General features: G+C 42.7%; 1 protein-coding gene across 1 annotated transcript in view; it reads right to left on the bottom strand.

Moving 5' to 3' along the window:
• MEI1 (meiotic double-stranded break formation protein 1) overlaps window positions 1-17542 on the bottom strand; it is a 64342-nt gene that overhangs the window by 20576 nt on the left and 26224 nt on the right. The window contains exons 17-20 of the mRNA XM_027107825.1: window positions 16975-17072; window positions 13847-14015; window positions 8437-8584; window positions 2189-2464 (exon numbers count right to left, since the gene is read on the bottom strand). Of these exons, the coding sequence (XP_026963626.1) occupies window positions 2189-2464; window positions 8437-8584; window positions 13847-14015; window positions 16975-17072 (691 nt within the window). The remainder of the gene's footprint in view (window positions 1-2188; window positions 2465-8436; window positions 8585-13846; window positions 14016-16974; window positions 17073-17542) is intronic.

Raw genomic sequence — 17542 nt, 5'->3', positions numbered from 1 at the left:
TCCAGAGCTGTCCAGAACTCTCTGGGACTGGACCGACCAGAGGGATGTGGCCAAGCAGGGAACAAACAGAGCTGCTGTTTTTTACACATAAACAACCTACATGAAAGACCACGCGTTGGTAAGAGTGGCAATTAACAGCTTTGTTTTCACCTGTTAATTACACATATCAAAAACAGAAATTGGTACCACCACATATTTTTAGACTCTTTCCTTTCCTGCGGCTAGAAGCTGGGGAGAAATGGTAGGAATTATATACACATGAACAAACAACAAAGCTGTTCCTTGCTATTTTTTCTTACCACTGATGTTTCTAGGATCTAATTTAGTGAAAAACTCATTAATTTAGGCTCCAGTCATGGTTATGATCTTTATTAGCTATATGACCTTGGCAATTCAATAAGCCTCTGTGAGATTAACATTATCCGGTTCAGAGTCAGTCAATAATCAGTGAATGATAGTCTACCCTGTATAGCATATCACAAGTGTTCCTATACATTCTTTCATTTATCCCCATGTTATCTCCCTTATGCATGTGAGGAAACCGAAGCTCAGAGAAGCCTTCATCTTCCAGTTGTTAGTGGTTTGTTGTGTCTGAGTCTCTCACTGGCCCATGGGGCAGGGACTAGGTGAAATTCATCCCTATATCCCTAGTGCTCAAACAAACAGCTCTCCCATTAGATGAAACACTGAATTTAGCTGAGTTTACTGGAAAGAACATTAGGGAGTCAAAATCTGGGTTTTAATCTCAGCTCTTGTGACCTTGGACAAATCTCTCTAAACCTATTATTTCTTCATCTGTTTAAAAAGAAAAAAATAAGATACCATGATTAGTATCTTTCTCAGAAGATCTGAATTTTTCTTTTTTGAGACACTTAGATCTGTCCAGACCCCTAACTCAATAGGTCAGCAAAGATTTATAAGTACCTGTTATATGTGAGGAATTGACCCTGAATACATTACCTGGCAAAGAAAATCCAGTATCTTAGCTCTGTCCATTGCTACTCTGCCTGGCATCCCATCTTTTCTTCTTTCCCTATGCACTAATGGTTTATTTTTAACCCGTTCCTTCTTCTCTTTTCTTCCTCCTCCAAGGAAGAATTTGAGCCAAAGCATGAATGTGGCCCCTATCAAGCCAACACGTGTGTGATTTCACAAGACGACAGATCTCAGGGAAAAAGGTGAAGATTTAAGTCTGAGTGGGGAGTGTGTACATGAGAATGTGAATACAGACAGATGTAGGTAACTAAGGATGTGAGATATATAATATGCAGGTGTTATTTCCACCACAGTCACTCCAATAAAGTCAGGGAATCGTGTTTGTTGATGATAAGAATATCAAAGGAACACCCACTCTTCTCTAAAGGGCTATGTCATTCTTCCAGGACTAAGGGGTGGGGAGCCAAGTAACTGGCATTGAAGGCAGGGGTTCTAAAAAGAGTGTCTCATATGCTAGTGTGCTCAGTTTGGGACCTAAAACTAGTAACTGGTCACTAAATACAAATTGTCAAATGTGTAAAAAATTTCCTTTTTAATATATATATATAAATTATAGCAGTCATCTCTATAATAATGAGGAAAAAAAGATGGAATTAAAGTCAGTGTGTTAGAAACTCCAGACAGCAGGCAGCTTACTTATCTAACTGATGTACCTGACAGAAATTATAGGAATTATAGGAATGTCTTACTTCATAAAAAAAGCAATGGAATATGCAATAAACTCATGACAAAAAAATTCTGGGTATGCCTAAGGGAGGGTGTTGCACATGTAACATTATCCTGAGAGTTATGGTAGAAAAGAGGCTGAGTCCCTCTGCTATCAGACATCTTCATCTACGTGCCCCAGGGCTCCCCTATGACATCAAACCCTTGTTAACAGAATATGCTTAAGAGAAGACAGGGAGGCGGGAGGGAATGGTGACTGAGGTCAGCATTTCATAGGTATATCCCCTGGGGATTAGAGAGGCACATATCTCTCAGTGAGCCGACCTCCATCAGACTTAAGAAAGGGTATAGACTTACAGAAACCAGGCACCTGCCAGCCGAAAGCACCTCCTACTCACATGGAAACAGTGATAAGTCCAGAGGCAGGCAGAAGCAGCTGCGGGTGCCTCCTGACCTCAATAAACCAGCTCCCAGAGAGAGAGGGCCCACCATCTCTGAATGTAGAAATGAGCAAGTGGTCACCTACCAGCAAAATGAGCAGGGTGCTGGGGCTGCTTCTGAGCACATGAAACAGGGCTGCTAAGCTGGCGGGAAGGGTGGGCTGCCCAGCAGAGGCGACATCATCCAGCTCCTCACAGATGCTCTCTTCCCAGGAGAACCAAAGTTCCAGGACACGGTGCCCAAACCTACTCATCAGCTCTGGATACAACAGGAATAACCTGAGCAGGAGGGGGTGGTGGGTGTACACTAGGTGCAGGTCCGGGATGCCCTCTAGTAGTTTTCTGATGGCGCCAACCACAGCCTGGAGGCAAAGAAGAAAGGGGCTAAATACACCTTGCAGAGGACTCAAGAGACCCCAATCCCCAACAAACACAGACAGCCAAGACGTAGCGGGAAAAATGTACTGGCTTCTCAGTGCTCCAGGATATCTACACTGGCTCATCCCAGCACCCTCTAGAGAAAAGAAAACCTCACTGTGCTTACCTTATAACAATGGTCCTCAACTGGGGGTGATTTTGCTCCTCAGGGGACATTTTAAAATGTTTACAGACATTTTTGATTGTCTTGATTGGGAGAGTGCTACTGGCATCTAGTAGGAGAGAGCAGGATCCCACTAAATATCCTACAATGCACAGGACAGCCTCCCACAGAAAAGAGTTAGACTGTGCAAAATGTTAATAGTGCCATGGCTGAGAAACCCAGCTCTATAATGATACCACAGTGTATCATAATTGTCAGCGTGTACTTGTCCACCTCCCACACTAGACTTGAGATGCTTGAGGGCAGGGACTGCGGCAGATTGATCTGTGCACTTGGCCTAAGACCTGGCACAGAGAAAGCAAAGGGCAGGTGTTCTGAATCATTTATTAACCCTCAAAAACCTATCTCTTCCCATTGTACATATTACAAAGCTCAAATTCCTTAACATGTTATTTTAAGAATTTTATAGTTTATAGTTTTCACTCTTCATTTGGGTCTTTGATCTATTTTGATTTATTTTTTGTGTACGGTATGAGGTAAGGGTCCAAATTCATTCTGTTGCTTGTGGATATCCAGCTGTCCCAACACCATTTATTAAAAAGGCTATTCTTAAAAAAAAAAAAAAGGTTATTCTTTCCCCACTGAATTGTCTTGGCATCCTTTTAAAAATATATGGGTTTCAGCTTCCCTGGTGGCGCAGTGGTTGAGAGTCCACCTGCTGATGCAGGGGACACGGGTTCGTGCCCCGGTCCAGGAAGATCCCACATGCCGCGGAGCGGCTGGGCCCGTGAGCCATGGCCGCTGAGCCTGCGCGTCCGGAGCCTGTGCTCCGCAACGGGAGAGGCCACAACAGTGAGAGGCCCGCGTACCGCAAAAAAAAATAAAAATAAAATAAAATATGGGTTTATTTTTGGACTCTTAGTTGTATTCCATTGATCTGGTTGTCTATGCTAGACATATACCAGAACCACACTGTCTTGATTACTCTATTTTTGTAGTAAGTTTAACTTAAGAAGTGTGAGTCTTCCAACCTTGTGCTTTTTTAAAAAATTTATTAATTTTTTTTGCTGTGTTGGGTCTTCGTTGCTGCACACGGGCTTTCTCTAGTTGCGGCAAGTGGGGGCTACTCCTCGTTGCGGTGCACGGGCTTCTCACTGCAGTGGCTTCTCTTGTCACGGAGCATGGGCTCTAGGTGCACGGGCTTCAGTAGCTGTGGCACGCGGGCTCACCAGTTGTGGCGCGTGGGCTCTAGAGTGCAGGCTCAGTAGTTGTGGCGCACGGGCTTAGATGCTCTGTGGCATGTGGGATCTTCCCGGACCAGGGCTCGAACACATGTCCCCTGCATTGGCAGGCGGATTCTTAACCACTGTACCACAAGGAAAGCCCTTGTGCTTCTTTTTCAAGATTGTTTTGGCTATTTTGGGTCCCTTGCATTTCCATATAAATTTTAGGATCAACTTGTCTATTTCTGGACAAAAAAAGAGAAGGCAGGGACTCTCCTGGTGGCACAGTGGATAAGAATCCGCCTGCTGCAACTGGAGAAGTCCTGTGTGCAGCAACGAAGACCCAACGCAGCCAAAAATTAATAAAATTAAATCTTAAAAAAACAAAAGAGAAGGCAACAGGGATTTTGATCAAGATTATGTTGAATCTATAGATCAATTTGGGGAGTACTGCCATCTGAACACTATTGTCTTCTTTTTTCCTAATTTTATTGAGATATAATTGATGTATAACATTGTATAAGTTTAAGGAGTATAACATAATGATCTGATAAATGTATATATTGTGAAATGATTACCACAATAAGTTTAGTCAACATCCATCACCTCACATAATTACAAAAGTTTTTTCCTTGTGATGAAAACTTTTAAGATCTACTTTCTTAGCAACTTTCAAATATACAAAACAACATTGTTAGCTGTAGTCATCATGATGTACATTACATCCCCAGCACTTATTTGTCTTATAACTGGCCATTAAGTCTTCTGATTCATGAACACAGGTTGTCTTTCTATTTAGTTATGTATTCTTTAAATTCTTTCAATAATGTTTTGTGAGTTTCAGTGATCAAGTCCTTGCACTTCTTTTGTTAAATTTATTCCTATATATTTAATTTCTTAATGCTACTGTAAATGGAATTATCTTCTTAATTTCCTTTTCGAGCATGTTATTAAAGACTTAGGTCTACCTCCCAGCTTCTTTCCACTCCTTCTCCCACATGACCTAGCCAAGCCACACTAAACTAGGCTTCCTTCCTTGAATGGATAGACTGGGTAACTCCCCACTTCTGTATCTTAAATCTTACTCTACGCTCAGCCTGAAAGTTCTCCCTTCACTACCTCCATCTCTTCCACGAAGCCTCTCTGATGCCACAATCGGACACAACCTCTTGCCCCTTGTGCTTTCGTAGCTCTCAATGGTCCTCCAGCTCCAGGAAGCACTGCAGCTGTTCCCTGCCTTGTAGGAGATCTTTTTGTCTCTCTTGCCAAACTGGTGCTCCCTGAGGGCAGGGAGTTTGTTTGATTCACCTCAACCCTGACAGGGACCCACATGGCACCTGGCACCTGGCACATGATAAGTGGTCAATGCACATAGGGGAGTTATTGTTTAATGGGTATAGGGTTTCAGTTTTGCAAGATGAAAAGATTTCTGGAGATAGATGGTGGTGAGATGGTTGCACAACAATATTAATGTACACAATACCATTACTGTACACTAAAAATGGTTAAAATAGTAAATTTTATGTTTGTGTATTTTACCACAATTTTTTTAAAAACCTGGATAAATAAATAAAAATAGAAAAACAAAAATGAAGTGAAAAAAAAACAAGTTGTGACTGTATATTGCCATTTATATATTTATATAAGAATTTTTAAAATGCAAAACAATGTTATATATCATTTATGGATTCACACCTAACAGGGGAAATCTGGAGCTCCTCCATAACTACCTTCTAAGTCTCCACACCCACTGGTAGATGGGAAGAGAGGGCCCCCAAGAACCAATCTTGCCACGATTATTAGTCTTGAAGCCATCAGGACTATTCCTATTGTGTCCTTTTCCCCCGTTTACATCAGTCACCTCAGAAAGCCCAGAAATTTCAGGTCACCCCCATATGGCTCAGGACATGCCCTCTTTAAATCCCATCTCCCACTCTTACACAGCTCCACAACCCTTCCACGTGCCCTCTAGAACTCACTCACAGTTATCAGCAAATTCCCTATGTCCTGTACCTCTTTGAATATTCCCTTCACCTTGCTGCTTTGATTCTCTGCCAAAAACCTCTTTTGCCTACAGTCTCTCAAGGGGGGCTATTTTCACTCCATTTCCCTAGTTCGAAAACCTTGGCCTCTAAATTCTCTTACTTCCTCCTTCTAATCTCCTCTACCTGCCTCAGCCATTCATTCCCATGGTCATGTATCTAGACCTTGTCATTACGAAGAACTGCACCCTCCCAAATAATCCCAGTTTCAAGCAACCCATTTTACCACCACCCCTCCTATCTTTCCAGCTCACTCCCTCTAGTATTTCAATCCAACAATTCTTTGACCCTCATGAGAACCAAAATCTTTGAAAACATCCTTTTATCTTCTCTTATTCTCATACTTCACACTGGTCCATCAAGAGATCCTATGGCACCAACTTGAAAATATATCCAGAAGCTGACAATTTTCACCACCTACTCCACTATCTCTTCCCTACATTATTGCTTTAGCCTCCTAACTGGTTTCTGCATCCTCAACCTTGTACTCCTCTGTTATATTGTCCTAGTGGCCAGAGTGATCTTGTTTAATCCAGCCATGAATTAAACCATGAGACTGTATGAGATCATCAAAGCAGGAAATTTAGAGAAAAAAGAAAAGCAGTCACAGACTGAGCCCTGAGGTACTACAACATTTAGAGGTCAAGGCGATAAAAGAGAATCAGCAAAAGACACTGAGACATAACTGCCACAGAAGTAGGAGGAAAACTAGGAATACCCGGTATTCTAGATGCCAAGGAAAAGCAGTGTTTCAAAGAAAAGAGATGTTGTTGATAGGTCAAGCAAGATGATGACTAAAATACTGACTATTGGCTTTAGCCATGTCTCTGTTATTGGTGACTTTGACAAGTGCATTTTCAGGGATATGGTAAGAGTGAAAGCCTAACTGGGTAGGATCAAGACAGGATGGGAGAGCAGGAATGCCTGAAGCATCTTGTGATACTAGAAAACTCAAACTCAGGCTTCCCTGGTGGTGCAGTGGTTAAGAATCTGCCTGCCAATGCAGGGGACACGGGTTCGAGCCCTGTTCCGGGAAGATCCCACATGCCATGGAGCAACTAAGCCTGTGCACCACAACTACTGAGTCTGCACTCCAGAGCCCACGTGCCACAACTACTGAAGCAGCGCACCTAGAGGCCATGCTCAGCAGCAAGAGAAGCACCACAAAGAGAAGCCCACGCACCACAATAAAGAGTAGCCCCTGCTCGCAGCAACTAGAGAAAGTCCACGTGCAGCAGCCAAAAATAAAAAATTAATAAATAAATAAATTTATTTTTAAAAAAAGAAAAGAAAACTCAAACTCTGTGTCAAAGATCACTAAGGTTGTGTCAAAAGGGCTTAGGAGCAACCTTGAATAGTCTCCCACTGGCCAAAGATAGGACGGTTTGATCCTCAAAAGGATAATATAGTGGATTGAAACCATCAAATATTTTTAAATCGATGAGCTCATAATGATACTAAAAAAATCTCTTTGGTCACTTTTAGAGAGTGCTAGGCAACCAACTCATTTTTTTTTGAAAACTGGTAATTAAAGGGAAAGAATCAAACATTCACTCTATGCTTCCTATACAATCTATCATTCAGAGTAACAGAATAGTTGGTGAGAGAAGTTTGTTTTATACAAATAGTCCAGTTAATAAACAAAGAGAGAATGACAGAATTAGGATATTATATTTTGCAATCCCTAACGAATTAAAGGATCTAGGGAATGATCACCAATGGCTGCTAATACCACAAAAAGAGAGACAATGGGACATTATATACCTACATCTGTCTTACTTGAGAACACTTGCACTTCTACTATACCTTCCTGATTCCATTCAGATTAAACCAGGTCTGCTCATGTCACATTTGACCCAATAGTAATTTTTTTAAAAAGGCAAAATTAATAGTCAGTGAAGGAAGAGAGTCCTTAATTTGAGGCTGAAGAGTCCACATCTAAGGAATAAAAGCAATTTTCAGTGGAAAAGGTGACAGATCCAGTGATGAATCACACATAGTCCTCCACCCCTGAGAGTTTATAAAGAAGCTAGAGAGAGAAAACTTGTAACATATAACCACCTTCAAAGCAATCCAAGACCAGCCTGGTTAACAATGATCTGGGTGCCGGCAACACACTTTGATAAACTGTTACCTGGAGACACCTCACACCTCTTTCCTCCTGCATAAACCAGAGGTGGTACTAAGAAAAGAGCCTTGGGAGTTGGTCAAGTCTGAGCTGGAGTCCTGGTCACGCCATCAATTAACTGTGTGACCTAGCAAAAGTTATCAATACTTTAACCTAAGTCTTGATTTTCTTATCTATAAAATGGAAATAATAATCTCTGCCTCCCAGTACTGTTGAGAGAATTGGCTAAGTTACAAGGGCTATGTATATATCAGCACTCTATCTTCCCCCACTCCCCCAACACACACTCTCTCTCTGCCACCCACCTTCTCTATATATACATCATCATAGTCTCCCAAGGAACCATGATGTGAAGAGGTGCAAGAGGAGGAAGAAAAGCCCCAGGCACTTTGGTCCATACCTCATCTAGCGCACCGTCTTTGTCCTGGCAGATTGCAAGTAGATAGATGGAAGCTCTGAAGACCACCAGTGGAGGGCATTCACCCTGGTCCTGCAGAGACAGGAGGAAGCTTCGCACAGCCATGAATAACTCTGCCTCTGAGACAAACCTGTCAACCAAGGAGAGTCTGAGTGAAAAAGGCAGAGATGGCTGTCCTGCCCTGCCACGTCCTCCCTCAGCCACTGTCCTTCTGTCCCAGCATGTCCACATTCTAATGACACCTTGCACAAAGAGTGTGTTGTATATATTTAACAAAGCATCGTCACACATGCATAGCACATAGTTCTGTGCTTTGTGCAAGGCTCTATTAGAGGCCAGAGACTCCTCACTCACACCTAGAAGGTAAAGCATCAGGCAGCTGGACCGGCAGTGTTAAAGAGAAGGATGCTGCTTCTGGGGCTCAGGAGGCCCTGCTTTGGCAGCCAGTCCACCCTTCTCGTATTTATCATTAAACATTTCTGTGTTCAATGGGCTACTTTCTGGGGGAGGGAGACGTCTATACTTGTACATGCAAGGGAGATGGGGATGAGGAGGAAACTGACTTCACTATATACCCTCTTATATCTTTTAAATTTTCTACCCTATGTCTCACCTATCAGATTAAGACCCCCCAAAATTAAACATTTTTAAATAGGTAATAGTAAATGCTATGCAGTATCCTGGATTGTGTCCTAGAACAGAAAAGGAACGATAGAGGAAGAATTGGTGAAATCTGAATAAAGCTTAGTTAATAGTATTGTACCTTCACATATATCATCAAATGATTTTCAACAAGGGTGCCAAGACCATTCAATGGGGAAAGGACAGTCTTTTCAACAAATGGTGCTGGGAAAACCAGATTTCCACACGCAACAGAATGAAGTTAGACTCTTACCTAACACGATGTTAAAAAAAAATTAACCCCAAATGGATCCACACTTAAGACCTAAAACTATAAAATTTTTAGAAAAAAACATAAGGCAAAACTTTCTTGACATTGAATTTGGCAATGAATTCTTGGTTATGACAACAACGGCATAGGCAATAAAAGAAAAAATAAACAAACTGGACTTTATGAAAGTTTAAAAATTTTGTGCATCAAAAGACTACCAACAGGGCTTCCCTGGTGGTGCAATGGTTGAGAGTCCGCCTGCCGACGCAGGGGACACAGGTTCGTGCCCCGGTCCGGGAAGACCCCACATGCAGCGAAGCGGCTGGGCCCGTGAGCCATGGCCGCTGAGCCTGTGCGTCCGGAGCCTGTGCTCCGCTACGGTAGAGGCCACAACAGTGAGAGGCCTGCGTATCGCAAAAAAAAAAAAAAAAAAAGACTACCAACAGAGTAAAAAGGCAACCCACAGAATGGGAGAAATTATTTGTAAATCATATATCTAATAAGGAATTAATATCCAGAATACATAGAGAACTCCTAAAACTCAACAACAAAAAAGTTGAAACAATCTGATTAAAAAATGGAGAAAAGATTTGAATAGACATTTCTCCAAAGAAGATACACAAATGGCCAATAAGCACATGAAAAGATGCTCAACATCACTAATCATTAGGGAAACACAAATCAAAACTATGAGATAACAACCTCATATCCATTAGGATGGCTACTATCAAAACAAAAACAAAAACAAGTATTGGAGAGGATGTGGAGAAATTGGAACCCTTGTGCACTGCTGGTGGGACTGTAAAATGGTATAGCCACTGTGGAAAACAGTATGACATCTCCTCAAAAAATTAAAAATAGAACGACCAGATGATCTAGCAATTCCACTTCTAGGTATATACTCAAAATAATCGAAAGCAGGGACTCAGGGAGATATTTGTATACCTATGTTCACAGCAGCATTATTGACAATATATAATAAAAGGAAGCAACCCAAGTCTCTATCGACAGATGAATGGATAAGCAAAATGTGGTATATACATGTACAATGGAATATTATTCGGTGCAAAAAAGGAGGGAAGTTATGACATATGCTACAGCTTGGATGAACCTTAAGACATTATGCTAAGTGAAATAAGTCAGTCACAAAAAGACAAATACTGTATGATTCTACTATAATTAGTACTTAGTATAGTCAAACTCATAGGAACAGAAAGTAAAATGGTGGTTGCAGGGGCTGGGGGCAGGGGGGAATGGACTTACTGTTTAATGGGTATAGAGTCTCAGTTTTGCAAAATGAAGAGTGCTGGAGACGGATAGTGGTAATGGTAGCACAATATTATGAATGTATTTAATACTACTGAACTGTACAGTAAAAATAGTTAAGATGGTAAATTTTATGTTTGTGTATTTTACAATTTAAAAAATTGGAAAAAATAGTCATGTGCCAATGTTACTGTCTTAGTTGGATAAATGTACCACAGTTATGTATTAGGAGAAAATGGGTGAAGAGTAACTTTTCTGTAAATCTAAAATTACTCCAAAATAAAATGTTTATTTAAAAACTAAAAAGAAAATGGATAACAGCCATAATATAAATATTATGCTACCAAAAGAATAAGGTAGACCTATTAATACATGTAGTAGCATGGAAAGATGTCCAAGATATACTGTTAAGTTAAAAAGCAAGTTGAAGACCTTGTATTATATCCCATTCTGTATATTTAAAAAAAAAGTATATTTGTGTGTTGTTTGTTTTGTTTTGTTTTGTTTTGTTATTATTTTTGGCTCTGTTGGGTCTTCGTTGCATTCTCTAGTTGTGGCGAGCGGGGGCTGCTCTTCATTGCGATGCGCAGGCTTCTCATTGCAGTGGCTTCTCTTGTTGCAGGGCACGAGCTCTAGGCGTGCGGACTTCAGTAGTTGTGGCTCACGGGCTCCAGAGCGCAGGCTTGGTAGCTGTGGCACATGGGCTCGGTTGCTCCGCAGTACGAGGGATCTTCCCGGACCGGGGCTTGAACCCGCGTCCCCCGCACTGGCAGGTGGATTCTTACCATGTGCCACCAGGGAAGTCCCTCTATTCGTGTTTTTTAACACACAGAAGAGTTCATGGAGGGTACCTAATAGTAGTTAACTCTGGCAGGTGTATGGGGAAGTATTTTAACGTTATAGCCAATCATTTTTCTTGAGTTTTTACAATAAGCACGAGTTTTAAAATAAGAAAAAAACTTTTTATATATATATAAATTTATTTATTTATTTTTGGCTGCGTTGGGTCTTCGTTGCTGTGCAGGGGCTTTCTCTAGTCGTGGAGAGTGGGGGCTACTCTTCGTCGCGGTGCATGGGCTTCTCATTGCGGTGGCTTCTCTTGTTGTGGAGCAGGGTCTCTAGGTGCGCGGGCTTCAGTAGTTGTGGCGCACAGGCTCAGTAGTTGTGGTTCATGGGCTCTAGAGCGCAGACTCGGTAGTTGTGGCACATGGGCTTAGTTGCTCTCCAGTCCAGGGCTCGAACCCGTGTCCCCTGCATTGGCAGGCAGGTTCTTAACCACTGTGCTACCAGGGAAGTCCAGAAATAACTTTTAAACTATCACATGGGTCAAGTGATGTTCAGTGAGGGTGTCAAGACAATTCAAAGGGGGAAAAATAATCTTTTCAACAAGTGGCGCTGGAACATCTGTATAAGCCACATTATAAAAAAGAAGTTGGGGGCTTCCCTGGTGGCGCAGTGGTTGAGAGTCCGCCTGCCGATGCAGAGGACACAGGTTCGTGTCCCGGTCCGGGAAGATCCCACATGCCACGGAGAGGCTGGGCCCATGAGCCATGGCCACTGAGCCTGTGCGTCCGGAGCCTGTGCTCCGCAACGGGAGAGGCCACAGCAGTGAGAGGCCCGCGTACCACAAAAAAAAAAGAAGTTGGACCCCTACCTCACACCATCATAAAAGTTAACTCAAAATGGATCATAAACCTATATGTAAGAGCTAAAATTGTGAAAGAAAATAACTATAGAAGAAAATATAGGAGTAAATCTTCATGACTTTGGGTTAGAAAATGGTTTCTTAGAATCAACACCAAAAGCATAAATGACAACAGAAAAAACAGACATATTTCATACCCCCCCCAAATTTTTAAAATTAGATTTAATAAAAATTTAAAACTCTGTGCTTCAAAGGATACCATCAAGAAAGTTAAAAGACAACTAACAGAACGGGAGAAAAAAATTGCAAATCACATATCTAATAAGGGACTTGAATCTAGAACATATAAAGAACTCTTACAACTCAGTTAAAAAAATGGGTCAAAGATCTGAATTTCTCCAAAGAAGGTGTGCAAATGGCCAAGAAGCACATGAAAAGATGTTCAAAATCATTAGTCATTAGGGAAATGCTATTCAAAACCACAATGCAAAAACCACTTCATAACCGCTAGGCTGGCTATAATCAAAAAGATGGACAACAAGTGTTAACAAGGATATGGAGAAACTGGAACCCTCAAATATTGCTGGTAGGATTGCAGCTACTCTGGAAAACAATTTGGAAGTTCCTCAAAATGTTAAACATTGTATTGCCATATGACTCCTCAATTCTACACCTAGTATATACAGAAAAGGAAGAGAAAAGCAAGTACTCAAACAAATACATGTATACACATATTCACAGCATTACTATTCACAATAGCCAAAAGGTGGAAACAGCCCAAATGTCCAGCCATGGATGAAGGAATAAACAAATTGTGGTGTATATATACAACGGTATATTATTCAGCCAAAAAAAAAAAAAAAAGAATAAAGTACCAATGCATGCTACAAACATTATGCTCACTGGACGAATCTTGAAAACACTGTGCTAAGTGGAAGAAGCCAGGTGCAAAAGGTCACATACTGTATGACTACATCTATAGGAAATGTTCAGAATAGATAAATCCATAGAGACAGAACACAGACTGTTGGTTGCCAGGACCTGAGCAGAAAAAGGAATGGGTAGTGACTGCTTAATGGATAAGAGGTTTTACTTTGGAGTGATGGAAATATTTTGGAACTAGATAGAGATGGTGGTTGCACAGCACTGTGAATGTATTAAATGCCACTAAATTCGCTTTAAAACAGTTAATTTAATTATGTAAATTTTAACTCAATAAATTATTTTTTAAAAGCTTAACAGAAAATAGTCTTTTGATTTTAAATTTTAAAAAATTGTATAGTGATTCTTAAAACCAAAGTAAGGCACTGACATTTTTTTTTTGGTGCGTGAACAACACCCTCAGGGATATCAAGGAACTCTCATTAGCATTCTAGGCCTCTGTCTCTAGACAGACTACCCACCTGTCTTAACCCCCTCTCCAACATGTGAGCCCCTGAGGAATATAAGCCATTTCTCACTTATCTCTGTGTCCCCAGTGACCAGCACCAGGCTTGGAGAGGATGCCTCTGTAAACATTTATTGAACTGAACTTGGCTAAAGATGTAGGTTCCAGAACCAACTGTCAGCCACCAGCTCTGAGCACTGACCTGTCCTCGTGAATGTAGGCCAGGTAGAAGAGGAGCAGGATGCAGTACTGTCTCTGGCGAGTGGCTCCCTCCACGTACTGGCGATCCGACAGGAAAGCAAGGCTTTCAGGGCTCCTGCTGCTTATCTGGGGCAGCCCATGCTGCAGAAGCTCAGACACTGCAGATAGTTCTGGGGAGAGAACAAGCAGGAGAAAAATCACACAAAGGACACAGGAGAGCAGGTAATGAGCACATGGGTGTCTACTACATACAGAGTACTGCACAGGGCAGCAAGGATACACGCCAGATAAAAGGAAATCAGTCTCTTCTTCCTCTCTACCAGGAGAGACTAAAGGTAGCATGTGGAAGGACATAGATACATTCATTCACTTGACAATGTCCACTGATTGGCTACTCTAGGCCAGGCTGTGAGACATGGGCCCTACCTCCAGTAGCTGGCAGCTGGTGGGAAAAAACAGATAATGAGACAGATAATTACAGGACATGTGATCAGTACCATGTTCAAGCGTGGAAGAGAGAGTGACTCACGCCACCTGCGACGGGGAGGGCAAGCTCAAAGAGGAGGGAACTGTGGAGGGTGAAGAGAAAACAGGCAGAGAAAGGAGGGAAGAGACTCCCTGAGCCAGGAAGCAAGGAGTTCAGCAGCCTGGAGGCATAAGAGGAAGTCATGTATAAGGGGCAGGAAGGAGTTCAGTGTGACTGGCCCCTCAGTGAATAGATGTGGAGTGTTAGGGGTTTGGGACTGTGTGATGTAATTTGTAGCTAGACTGTGAAAGACCTTGAATGATGAGTAGAGAATATGGATTTTATCCTGAGAACAGATTCCTAAATTTCTTATGAAACTTCTGTTTCTTAAAAGAAAGAACATTTGATTACCAAAAGAATATGAAAGAAAAGGACCTCAGAGCTTAAATTTTGAATAAAGTCACCTTTATGGAAAATTAACTACATTACCCTTATTTTCCAAATTTCACCATAGACCAGAGAAAACTCCATCACTGTCGGACAATGCCCCACAGACTGATGTTTGGAGACAATGGCTGAAGGCCAGGGTAGTTGAGATGTTAAGGATAGATCGTCTAGCAGTCGGTGAAGACTGGTTGGAGGATGAGAGACTGCAAGCAGGGGGCCAAGTTAGAGGTCAAATGAAAGGGTCCATCCTGCCAGTGCAGTGGGCCTACAGGCAAGTGGAAGGTGACATGGAGAATGTCCCACTGCGATGTGCTAGCAGAGTCAGGTCAGGTTTCCTAATTCTAAGCTTAGGGCCTTTTCTACCAAAGCACACTATGACCACTGTGATAATAACAAAACTAATATCCTTGAGCCTCGCACATCCATATATAAAAGAAAGAAGCAGTCTGCATGTAAGTAAGGTTGGCTGCTCTTCCTGGTGCTCTGAGATATGACAAGATCTCAGGGTCTGAGGGGGCAGACAGTGGGGCCCCTCCTATTCCAACAAGAGAGGGAGCTGCCTGCAGCAAGGGCTGGTGCTGGTGAACACTAGAGGCTGTTGTGATGCGGCTGCCACCATGGTGGAAGTCATCATGTCATTCTCTGTGCAGGCCAGACCACACCTGAATAGGAGGCAGAGAGCTGGACACCGAGCAGAGAGGAGTGGCTGGTACAGTGAGAGAACTAGAAGCCCAGCCATGTTGGAAGGAATGAAAATGCTCACCTGTGCTGCTGTCTCTCTCAGCATAGTGTCTGAGAAAGACAAAGGAAAAAGAGCGGTTTGGGAAGTCTGTAGGGAGAAGACAACATCTTCATAAATGTAAAAAGAGGAAACACAGCCAGCAGCAAATGTCACCCACAAAGAAGGCACGGTATTTGTTGAATGAATGAATAAAACAATGATTAAACTGTTTTATGTTATAGCAAGAGGGAGAGGTCTAGGATAGAGGAACTCCTTAGGGCAGAGAACGTATCGTAATTATCACTGTATCCGCAGCTGCACTTAGGCCTCCCTGACATGCTGCAGAAGCTCAACTAATACTCAGCAAAAGGGAAAACCTCCAGCTCTCAGCCCTGCATCTGCTGCTCCCCCTGCCTAGATGGTGCATGGGACTCCTTGACCTCACTCAGACCTCCACCAACATGCCACCTCCTCACCTCCTCATGAAAACCCTAACGTGTACCTCCTCCTTCCATCACCCCTATCCCTTCACCTAGCTTTATTTTTTTTCATAGCACTCATCCACCCCTGACATTATATCTATGTGTTTATTGTCTGCCTCTCCCACTCCATTGGAACAGGACTTTGTATCCCTATTACCAGCTCCTTGAATAGAGTCTGGCACATAGTAGATGCTCAAGAAATATTTCTTGAATGAAGGAATGAAGAAATGAAACAGGCTGTTCAAGATATTTTGAGCAGGGCTTCCCTGGTGGTGCAGTGGTTGAGCATCTGCCTGCTAATGCAGGGGACACGGGTTCGAGCCCTGGTCTGGGAAGATCCCACATGCCGCAGAGCAACTAGGCCCGTGAGCCACAACTACTGAGCCTGCGCATCTGGAGCCTGTGCTCCGCAACAAGAGAGGCCGCAATAGTGAGAGGCCCGCACACCGCAATGAAGAGTGGCCCCGCTTGCCACAACTAGAGAAAGCCCTCACACAGAAACAAAGACCCAACACAGCCAAAAATAAATAAATAAAGTATCTTCTAACTTTAACATTAGAGTACTTGCCATTTCCCCATTTCTACAACAAATACACTTCTGCATGAAAACATAGACTAGGAAAATCTCATATTAGGTTTAAAAAAAAAAGATATTTTGAGCAAAGGTATCTGGGGGTAACAGGCAGAGAGCAAGAGGCCTGGTGTGAGGGACAATGCAGAGAAGTTGGTCACGGGGAGGAACTGGACTTGTTGAGCTTTAGAGTCCTTCTCAACCCTTAAGGTCTAAAGGTCCCAGAGGCTTGGATTCCACTGTTTTCTGATTTATTTATTATCTCACCTCCCTAGGAAGCAGCCTACAGTTCCATCATTCCATGATTCCATGGTTCCTCTGGGTAGCTTCAAGCAAAGGTTTCTTATTACTGTACTGACTCACTACCCAGCCAATCAGCAAGGCATCCAGACTCTAAAAGACTACCACAGACCTCATGAGTGGTCAAACTACAGCATCTTACCTTCTTGGGAAGGTGGTCCTGTCTTCTCTGGAGCTGAGAGGAGGTTGATGCACATGTAGTAGAGGAAACTGGAACACACCTGGTTTAGGGCTGAGTGACTTAGTGGGAGAAGAGGAAGACAGAACAAGAGAGTACATTGCTACTTTGGCTGGGACAGCATTATCCCTGCCATGTACTGGGGCACCACTGCTTTGTGCCAGAGCCCAATGAAGTTCTAACCATGGCCCTGGTAGAGAAGGTCTGGAGGTAGCTGTGAAAAGTGAATATGGAACCTGCTGCCCACAGATGTAACTTAGGCACTTGGCCCATATAGGCATTCACTAAAAATTTCCTGAAAAAAATAAATCAAGGAGGGCTACTAAGCTCCAATTTAATAAAACGTATAGGGCTTCCCTGGAGGCACAGTGGTTAAGAATCCGCCTGCCAATGCAGGGGACACAGGTTTGAGTCCTGGTCCGGGAAGATCGCACATGCCATGGAGCAACTAAGCCTGTGCGCCACAACTAGTGAAGCCCACACACCTAGAGCCCGTGCTCCGCAACAAGAGAAGCCACCGCATGAGAAACCC

The sequence above is a fragment of the Aethalodelphis obliquidens genome, unplaced genomic scaffold, assembly GCF_003676395.1.
Source record: "Aethalodelphis obliquidens isolate GAN/ISIS:26980383/991018 unplaced genomic scaffold, ASM367639v1 scaffold8, whole genome shotgun sequence".
Classification (NCBI taxonomy): Eukaryota; Metazoa; Chordata; class Mammalia; order Artiodactyla; family Delphinidae; genus Aethalodelphis; species Aethalodelphis obliquidens.
The sequence above is the reverse complement of the archived record's forward strand: the minus strand, read 5'-3'. Positions and strand labels throughout refer to the sequence as shown.